Consider the following 11,080-nt stretch of genomic DNA (forward strand, 5'->3'; position numbering starts at 1 on the left):
AATTACATAAATTCCAGTGCTTTCAAAGCATACTTGTTTTTAGCGCTTTTATGTTTTTAGTTTGTTCCAAAAGATTTACATATCATTTAAAGTAATTTATAAAGTGTGAAAAATTTGGTTAGCACTGAGTCCACTTATTTTCAAGGTATTTTCCTAATAAAATAAATAACTGTATAGTATGCTGTTCTTTACATTGTAAATTGTCATTATAAAAAAATAACATTTCTATCATATACTATTACGTTTCCGTTTTTTATTAATGATGTTTTCTCAATCTTGAGTAACTACAGTGAAAAAAACAGATGCAAAATAGTTTCTTTAGTGCACAAAATTCACAGGTAGCCTAAATTAAATATTAATCTTAAATCTTCCCAAACCATGTTTACATTCTGTGAAGTAGCCTACAACACTTCCTTCATTTATTTATTTATTTACTTCATTTATTTATTTATTAACATATCTTTATTGCGAGGATTAACCCCATTTAAACAATAGGACTCCACAAAACTTATTTAGCAATTTCCATGCTTTGACCCGAGAGATACAGAATAAAGAAGACCAAAAGAATCTCGCTGCAGAAAACAACAGAACAAAGAGCATTTTATTATTGCTTTTTTTATTTATTATTATTATTATTATTAAAAGACCAGCATTATCAATGAAAATGTTACCCAATATTTTTTTGTAGAAATTCAGATAACAAATATCCATTGGAATTGACCAATTGTCTCACTAAAATAATCCCTAAAGTATGGTAGAATAGGGATTTGTTTTTAAATAATATGTCTTTGTTATTCCATATGAAATAATTGTTAAATATTGTGCTTTAAATGTATGCTGATGACACGTATGCTGATGAAAAATGAACAAGAAATCTAGAAAAAGTGTCAGCTTGGCCTGATGCCTCTTGTTAACCTTAAATACTAAAAAAACAAAGTCTATATGTTTTTCAATAAAAACATTAGCTATAGCAGAATCCTTAAACATTAGAATTAAAGATGAGGTTATTGAACAGTATCAGAGGAAAAATACCTTGCATGATGTTAGATTCTCAGTTACATTTTAAAAATCATGTGAAAAAGACACACGTACAACGATTAAGGCAAATCTATAACAGCTTCAAAATAATAAGAGACTGTTTAACATATGATCATGCCCTTTTGTTTTTAAACTCGATGATATTATCACATATTTACGTCTTTGACATTGAGCCTTGAACTTTTTAGATAGAAAGCAAATAAGATACCATCAGATCTTAAGTACAAGATTTTAAGCTTAGCTCATTTTGTCTTTCTTCACGATGTAAAGTTTGTCTTTAAATTTCTAAATGGTCTATTTAAAATGATTTAAAATCCGGATTATTTAAATTATTTATTTATTTTGATTTTTTTTTAAATCCGATGCAAGTTGTAATATTTTTTTAAAAGCCACTAAGTTACTTGGCTAATTCAGCAACAAACTTGTATATATGTTTAGTTTTCTCTTTTTTTCCCTTTTGTTCTTTTTTCTTTCCATTTTTCTCTTTGGGTTTGTTTGCTGTTGTAACTGTAATTTATAAAAGCCCTTCTAGGGACAAGTGTTGCAAATTTAGCTACAAACACAATGAGACATGCATTGGATGCTGTTGACACAGTTTTATCTATGTCTATTGTATCTGTCCGTAAACAAATAAAACATTAAAAAAGAGAGAGAGAGAAAAAAAAGAAATTCCCTGCTTCATGCGCGCAACACACTGACCTCGGGAATTAAACCCTGACGTCACGGTTGACGTCATCGCGCACATGAAGGCGGAAGTTCAGCAGCGGATCTACAGTCAGCCTTTACGTCACTTCGTAAAGAGCTCATAATCCAAGGGTGGGAAAATGGCTGATCCTGGGTCAGATCTTTCCCCTTTTAAGGGGAATACGCAGAAAAATGCGTGCATATATAGGCTGCGCGCTGCACTTTATAAAATTGCTATACGTTGATCAAGACAGATTATCGTAGCCTATAGCCTACGTTTTTTATATCTGCTATGAGAGATGAGATAGAATTTAATGAGTTTTATTAATATTATATTATATATAGCCTATTAATACAGATAAAATATGAGTAATGCATCTGTCATATCCATATTTATATATTTTTCTGTAGAATAGTCAATAATACAATAGTTATTTTGCACAAAACTCCAATAACATCTTGTTGAATATTTTATTCTATTTTATATTGATTTAATATTTTTTTAAGCACGTCAACGTGCCAACACATTTGCATTTATTTTCTTCTCTGATACTTTTGCTGCATTGCAAATGCATTGGCAAAACAAAGCAATCGAACACTTTGATCCAGATATGATGATTAAAAAAAATAATGCTATATTTCTCCTTCAAAGCTTCAGCTGAGCCCCAGAAGGACAGGAAATGCCTGCACACGAGGAGGAAATGTCTCTAGCCAATGGAGCGCGCGCGCACCTCCCTCGTCCTGCGAATGACAAGCGCGCGGACCTATGAGTGACCCCGCGAGCGCGCGCCGCCTGTTATTGGCAGATGTGAGGCCAATGCTTTGGTGCGTGCGTGCGTGCGTGCTGGAGCAGCGCAGAGAGGAGCGTTTCTCTGAGAGAGAAGTTGGCTGGAGGTGCTGAAGATGGCGGATGGAGACAGTGGGAGCGAGCGCGGTGGCAGTAGCGGCGGCCCTCAGCACTTCCAGCGGGAGCAGGAGACCCAGGAGCTGGCGTCCAAGCGCCTGGACATCCAGAACAAGCGCTTCTACCTGGACGTCAAGCAGAACGCGAAGGGACGCTTCATCAAGATAGCGGAGGTGGGCGCTGGTGGCTCCAAGAGCCGCCTGACTCTCTCAATGTCCGTGGCGGCCGAGTTCCGCGACTACCTCGGGGATTTCATCGAGCACTACGCCCAGCTGGGGCCAAGCAGCCCGGAGCAGATCGCGCAATCGTCCGGTGGTGAGGACGGCGGCCCGCGGCGTGCGCTCAAGAGCGAGTTCTTGGTGCGCGAGAACCGTAAATACTACCTCGACTTAAAGGAGAACCAGCGCGGGAGGTTCCTGCGCATCCGCCAGACCGTTAACCGAGGTCCGGGCTTCGGCGTCGGCGGAGGAGGCGGTCCCGGAGGAAGCGTGCAGACCGGCCAGACCATCGCGCTCCCGGCGCAAGGCTTAATCGAGTTCCGAGACGCCCTGGCCAAGCTCATCGACGACTACGGCGGGGAGGACGAGGAGCTGAGCGGGGGGCACGGGGCCGCGGGGGGCTACGGCGAGCTTCCCGAGGGCACCTCCATCATGGTGGACTCCAAGAGGTTCTTTTTCGACGTGGGTTCCAACAAGTACGGCGTGTTCCTGCGGGTCAGCGAGGTCAAGCCCAGTTACAGGAACTCCATCACCATCCCCTTCAAGGCCTGGGGGAAGTTCGGAGGAGCTTTCTCCCGCTACGCCGAGGAGATGAAGGAGATCCAGGAGAGACACCGGGATAAGATGTACGAGAGGAGAGAGGAGTCCGAGGGCGAGGACGTGGACGACGACTGACTGCAGACTTCGCCAGGAGATGACCACACGTGTGAAACAAGAAGTGCATGAACTGAACTCAAATAGCCTACTAAAATATTCATGGGACAGAAAACTAGATCTGTGAAGTTTCTATGTGGTGAGGGTTTGGGGAGGGGGGGTTGTCTGTATTGAAGCCATGGGGCGAAGGATGTCTCGTTGGGTATGACTTATTCCCGATGCTGCCCTGTCCTGTTAAACCAGCAAGTTTAATTGTCTTAGCTAACAATTAAACCTTTGTTACATCAACGCCAAGGCTGCTGAATTTCAAAAGCGGCCTGAATGCGATAATACCAGGCTGTAAGGGTTCATACTGTCCAACATGTTTTTAGAGGGGAGAAATTTAGCATATATATATATATATAGTGTCACTGGTATTCATGGTGTGTGTCCTACCCAGGCAGCATGGGACTTTCACAACTGTTATCAAAACGTTGCATCAGAAGTTGCGTTTTCAGATTATTTTCTTTCCTTCTTTTATAGACAGATGTTCCCTAAGTTATTGTTTTATGGTTTTCCTTACTACATCAACATGACTTTTATGGATTGGCCAATTTGAGTGATGAACATTTTTTTTTTTTAATTCAGCTTTGGAGGGGAATGTTTTGACCCCTGATTTTGTGTTGACATGTCTCAGCTGTTCACAGCCAGAGACTTTTTAAATCAGAAGTCGTAATCTGTAAACCAGTGACTTCTTTAAGGCGTTAGTAATGAAAATGGTTGCTTTATGCACATCATTTACCCGGTGCTATAAAATAACATTATTGACCGGTGGGATTTTTTTTTGGTTTTGGGGTCAACATACAAAGAGCTTTGTCTTTTTCTAACTTGGGTCCAAGTCCCCTCTGAATATTTAAGGACAGATTGCTTAAAGGACAGAGCGACATGGACGAGTGTATTCTCACCCCCGTCCCCTTTTGCGTTGTCATTTAAAAAAAAAAATATGTAAGATTCTTCTTTATGAGAATAAGTAAACAAACCAGCATATTTTTGAATACACAGTAAAAAAAAGTATATATAAACTACCGAATTATTAAGGCTCAAGCAGCTAATTTTGTAAAAAAGAAAAATAAGCTGGGAATATTGAAATATTGGATTTGTTTTGTAGAAGAGTATAGCATCATATATGAGATTATCCTTGCGAAACATCAGCCCTCCTCCCACAACCCCTTTGAGTTTACAGTTTTCTTTCTACGTGATTAATATCAAACGTCTTTCCGGTGGCAACGTGCGTCCATTTCTGTGCATGCCCGTCCCGCATTTGCCTTTTTATTTAATTTATTGCTTTCTCTTGCGTAGTAACTGCAGCTATATTAATGCAATATTTTTGTTTAGCCTTTCACCAAAAATATTATAAGAATAACCAAGTAGACCAGTGGGTTATGATGGAGAGAGATAGTTATGTTGAGAATATTTCATCTGTGCACTTTAGCAAAAAAAAAAAAAAAACGTAAACTGCGACATGCTTGTATACACGGCGAAGAATTGAGGAAAAAATTAACAAAAAATTCTGCAACAGTGTTTTGTGCTGGTGTGTAAAGCCTCCTTCCATACCGTTCTGTGTTAAATGGCAGCTGTTGAAGTCATGTGTGATCCTTTCAAGACGAATTGCAATCGATAGTTTGTTATGAAATATTCTCCCACACTTTTATGGCTGTTTTTCTGTCTGTTCACGACACCGGCAGCTGTTTCTCCTCAACAGTGAGCTGACTAGGCAGGCCGGCTATTTTAACACGAGAAGCGTGGAGAGGGTGAGCATTCCTGCCCCGGTGGCCGTGGATTCAGCTGTGCCGTCTGCTCTGAAAGGGCCCGATTGTTGAGCCGGGTGTTATTACATCAGCAGACTGCATTCGGTGCATGTGATGGGGAGCCGCAGCCGTGTAGTGGAGAGGGCGATGTTGTAACGTCCGGCACAGTGTTTTCTGCGACTAACCTTCTGAAACAGGCCCCGGTTTGGCAGCCGAGCCCGAGCGGCAGTAGAAAGCGTGACACAGCAGCTGTTGGCAGGACATTCTTGCGTTCCCCTCCCCTCGCCCCTCCTCAGCTGCTGTTCGGGTCGGGAGGCACCATTCAGGACCCGAGGGTCTGGCTTTACAACTCACTTTACAAACTCGATTTGCCATGTTCTTGCTGGCGTGTCGAAATCAGCACCATTTTGTAGATCACGTGTGCATTCATTTTGATTGTATGACCCATCTGTACTATTAGCGAAGTGAATGTGTCATGTTGAAGAACCAATGGTTCACTAATGTTGTTTAAAAAAATGCAAACGACCAACAAAAAGCCATTTTTTTCCCCCTTCACTTTAAGATCCATTAAATAGGCTGCTAAAATGTAAAAGTGGAGTATCGCAAAGTTATCGCAGCACTTTTGTTTTCTTCTTCAATGACCTGTCCATTTAAGATCTGGAATCGGACACACATCTCTCGCAAAACACCACAAATGGACTTTCTTTCGACTGAACTTGGCTGCGTTTATTTCAAATGTGTAATGAGAGTACGTACTGTAAAGACTTGTTTTGTTTCCACCTTAATGTCACTAAAAAGAAAAAAAAGGGGACAGGAAGCAATACTCATCCATAGGGATGAGATTATGAGTTCATTTCCTGTCAGGCTTCTTAGCCGACTCGCAATTGGCCGGTTTGTCTTCCTGTTTCCTGAGGTTGGGATTAGTGCAAAGTTCTGTGGGGCGTCCGCATACTTTTCAAATGAACAACAATACCTCTGTTCCACTGTACGAAAGATTGGACAACTTCTGAAAGAATGTTGTTATTTCAGGCGACTCACCCGAGCTCTTAACAGCATCCATGTGTCAACCACTGTTTTGTTTTTTTTGGACACCGTACGCACAAGAGCAGCAATTCATAGAACAATCTTTATTGAAAGGTAGCTATTTTTCCAGTATATCTTGTGTTTTCAGCAGAGATCTTACCGTCGGAATGCCCTTTAAACTCAGGTTCTTGGCGTTCTCAGTATATATCTTTTCTATCGGTCACTTGATACTGAAGTTACAGAGTGAGTTCACAGCGACTGCAGGACACTGTCAAGAGCTCAGGTCTCAGATACTCAAAGTGTCTCCACCCACCCCGTCCCGCGCGAGACTGCCTCTCCAGAACCGGCAGCCTTCCGGTTTCCCATGGCTGAACTTTTTTTTTTCTTTTCTCTGAGATTTACAAGTCTATATTTAGAAAATGCTATGTATGTTTGTAACAGAATAAAGGAAATTATAAATGATGGAAAGCATAAAACTGGCCTGGTGTCGTTGTGTTTATATACACTGGTTCAGTGTTTCTTTATTAATATTTATACAGTATTATAATTTTTATCAATATTTTGAATTAGCTTTTAATTTAATATTTTCAGTTCATTTTAGTTAAAACAATTTTTTTTTAAATATTAGTATTTAGGTTTATTTTTGTTTATTTAATTTTTATGGTTATTTAGTGTAACTTACCGTAGTTTATTGCCAAGGTAACATTTCAAATTTTAGTTTAAAGTGTTTACATATTTTATTTTTAATTAAAAAAAATGTTTTAATACGTTTTAGTTCAATATAAAAAACTGTACCTACTTCCTTAAAGTAAATGATAAAACCATTTGTCTAATAATATAATCTTCAATCAAAATGTAATGGCTTTTGTTTCGGAGTCCCACCTCTGAAATGACTGATCTTTTTGGATGATGTCACGAATCCCTATTATTTTTCAGCTGCTCCTCCAACTGTCTCCATTCTGGAATGTGAGTCCCACTTTTTTTATTGATCGAGTCAGTCAGTCTTGGGTGGTTAAAATCTTGTTTAACTCTGAAATAACATGGCGTTAAGGGAGTAAAGTAGGTTGAAAACACTATTTAAAATTGAGCATTTATCTTTTCTAAGTATAAGTTTGTGCATGTAAACAATTCATTAATGCATCTTATTCTAAAATGACTTCACTTGGTTGATGTCACCTAGACTGCACAGACTTGGGATCAATATTAAATAGCAGTTTAGTGCTTTAAGCTACTTAATGCAGTCATTTATTGTAATTTAATACCAATTAATGTGTTATTAATTACTGCACAAAAGCAAATAGATAAAAAAACAAAACAAAAAAAGCATTATTTGTGGGATACTTTCTTGTTTTAGAGGGTAAACTTGACCTTCAGCTTCCACATGGCGCCCAAAAAGCCATTCATTTAGTTGAATATCTTATTTTATTCATAATATGTCACATAACACACTACCGTTCAAATGTTTGGGGTCCGTAAGATGTTTTAATGTTTTTGAAAGAAGTCTCTAATGCTCACAAAGACTGTATTTAATTGACCAAAAATACAGTAAAATGTAAATATTGCGAAATATTATTACAATATAAAATAACTGTTTTTAACTTAATATGTTTTAAAACGTAATGTATTCCTGTGATGCAAAGCTGAATTTTCAGCATCATTACTCCAGTCTTCAGTGTCACATGATCCTTCAGAAATCATTCTAATATGATTATTATCGATGTTGAAAACGGTTCTGCTGCCTCATATTTGTTGTTGAATCCCATTATGCATTATTTCGAGATTCTTTGATAAATAGAAAGCTCAAACAAGCTTTTGTCATTATAATAATTGTAATGATTATAAAAGTCAGCACTGGCACTTTCAGATGACTTTTGAATAGTGTAAGTAAAACGTGTTATAAATAGTTTAATTTTGACTTTAATGCAGTGTATTAGTGTTGCGAAGTGTAACATTGCAGCGCACAGAAGCCTGCGGCCTGGATGACAGGACAGGCGATGCCGGGTACGGATGTGACCCTTTGAGAGTGACCCCGCGGCACCTAATGTACAGCTGTCACTGGGGCGGGCCCTTTTGAAAGGGTTCCTGCGCCCCAGTGACAGCATTTGTACCTTTATTTCTGAGAGTGTAAGGAATTAGAGAGCGATGGCACGCTGAGGTCTCTGCCGAATCAAGCCGGGATTATTGGGAACGCGATGAGCTCCTGCTGTGATCACACGAACAGTCATTGGTCACAGAGTCTCTGTCTCTCAGCATTAGATGCCGACGGTCTGTCGTTGTTCTGATTTAGGTCATGGTGGGTGGAGTCATGTGACGTCATAACTGCAAAAAGCCAAAACATTTGCATTGCTTGAAACCATGAAAATTCAGTTTGGGATTAGTTTTGTCTCTGAATGAATGTAATGCAAATATGCAACATTACAATAGGGTTTTATTAGTTAACATGAACTTACAATGAACAAGACTTCAACAGCATTTATTAATCTTAATGTTCTGTTATACATCTATTCAAAGTTGTAAACATTAGTTCAGGCATTAAATGAACATGAACAAACAATATTTCACTAACAAATAAATATTGCTCATTGTTAATTCATGTTAGCTATAATACATAATGAGACCATTTTGTAACTATTATTTGGTTAAACTGTTAAAACTACATCCTTTTTCAAGATTAATAATGCTTTATAGGTTTTTCATTAATTTTAATTTACATGTATTAATTTAGAGGACTTTTATCCAAGTGGATATTATGAGATGTTTTTGAGCAGCTGATTGCAAAAATAAATAAAAACTGCAGACAAAAATTTGCAACCATGGCTCCATCCATGTCAAAGTCGTTATTAAAATTATGTTACAAAATGTGTAATATTTGTGAACGAGCTCAGCCAACAGGGAACATTCTCTGTACATTAGTAACGTTATGGCAAGGTTCTCCCAAAGTTATGAAGAAACATCTTCCAGTAACGTTAATATAATGTTTTTATTAAGTTATCTGGTCTCTATAATGTTCTCAAAAAGTTAACACACACAAAAAAAAACATAATTCATGGAATGTTGGATGTTCATTTAATATTTTTTAAGTGTTTCAGAATGTTCAGAGAACATTCAAAAAATAACAATCCCATAATGTTTGTAAAATGTAATGTTCTCTTAAAGGGACAGTTCACCTAAAAATAAAAATTCTGTCATCATTTACAAAAAGTAATTGCGACTTTTTATCTCACAATCTCAGACTTTTTTTTGTTTTGTTTACATCACGCAATTCTGAGAGAAAAATTTCAGAAATCCGAGATATAAACTCGCAATTGTGAGATATAATGTCATAATTAGCTTTTTATTTTTTATAATGGGGTCCATCAACTGTTTGGTTACCCATATTCTTCAAAATATGTTCTTTCAGCAGAACAAAGACATTCACACAGGTTTGGAACAACTTGAGGGTGAGTAAATGATGACAGAATAAATTTTTTTTGGGTGAATTGTCCCTTTAACATTCGCATAAAAACGTGTAGCCTAAATAACATTTTAAAAATAGTTTAAACGTTTAGAGAACATGCGTCTGAATAAAGGGAACGTTAGAAAAACGTTCTTAGAACACATTTTGATTGCAGTCTCCCCTGAAACAACAAATAACTGGCAGTTTTTTTGTGTGTGCGTGTGCACGGTGCTTTCGACATCAGTTTTTGAAGTGAAGTCCTCAGAGAGCGAGCGACACACACACACACACAGTCACACACACACCGCTTGACTCCGTAAATGAACTGCTGCCTTTGGCAAACAGCTGAAGTTCCCCGGTGAGACGCAAGCGCACGAGAGGACAGATCGCGTAAAGAGGAGGAAGAGGAAGAGGAGGAGGAGGAGGAGGGAGGGGACGTTACGTGATGGGGATTCTGCGTTCGCAGGAACAAACCCTGATCCCAGCGTGCTCTGCTCTGCATGGGCTGGCACTGGCAGGCTATATTTAGCTGGTGTTGCCATGTGCCCGGAATGTGAGACACATATTCTGCTGCATGCGCATGTGAGCGAGCAAACGGCCGGGGAGACAGATTATGTTTTCAATCCCTTGGAAATCAGCTGAATAATGAATAGCATTTATTTTCTCCTGTTCCCATTATTATTTTTAAATGTATTTTCATGCAATCGGCGACTCGGAAATATATTTAATATTATAATATTTAATATATATAATTTGTTTTACATTCCCTTAGATTAAACTGTGTTAAATGTATAATTGTAACGCCATTCCATTTGAATCAAAAACGTAAAGCATTAAAACAATTTTAGCGTTTTAATATAGAAACAAATATACACCTTCATAAAGTTTGACCAAAATAACACATATTTGCATAGCACTTTACAACATTAGTTGGTGCGTTATAGCTATAACATGAATTTGCCAGATTGTGTTTCAGTTTTTTATGCGATCAGAATGATCTGCAACATCTTTCATGTCCTCTGTATGCATGGTTTCGGCTTGTGCACTGTCTTCAATGCAGTCGCTGTGTGAAGTGAACAGGGAATCGGGTTGCTGCAGACAGTGGGACTTGTAATGGAGACATGCAGTAACACTCACAGGTTTGCTGGAGAGCAGTTTGTGTGTGAGGGATTCTTTAGATTTGGGATAAACACCTGATTTAAATCTTTGCTCATGGAGGAACCACAGGACTTTTTGATCCAATAACCTTGCCGTAAACGCCAACTGACTAATCTGCTGATACAGCATTAAGTATAGATCTTTATAATAACTGAATCATCAAGGGATGTATATTTTT

The 11,080-nt window shown here is 38.5% G+C and overlaps 1 protein-coding gene across 1 annotated transcript; it reads left to right on the forward strand.

The window, feature by feature from the left end:
• The first annotated feature begins 2,422 nt into the window (after nucleotides 1-2,422).
• purbb (purine-rich element binding protein Bb) lies at nucleotides 2,423-6,774 on the forward strand. Its single transcript, XM_079599271.1, has one exon. It carries the CDS (start codon nucleotides 2,626-2,628, stop codon nucleotides 3,517-3,519), a length of 894 nt encoding a protein of 297 aa, XP_079455397.1. The 5' UTR covers nucleotides 2,423-2,625; the 3' UTR covers nucleotides 3,520-6,774.
• The last annotated feature ends 4,306 nt before the right edge of the window (nucleotides 6,775-11,080 follow it).

The sequence above is a fragment of the Phoxinus phoxinus genome, assembly GCF_949152265.1.
Source record: "Phoxinus phoxinus genome assembly, chromosome: 23".
NCBI lineage: Eukaryota > Metazoa > Chordata > Actinopteri > Cypriniformes > Leuciscidae > Phoxinus > Phoxinus phoxinus.

Bases quoted from the DNA above. Each gene is read 5' to 3' on its own strand.
- purbb (XM_079599271.1), top strand. From the start codon at position 2,626: ATGGCGGATGGAGACAGTGGGAGCGAGCGCGGTGGCAGTAGCGGCGGC.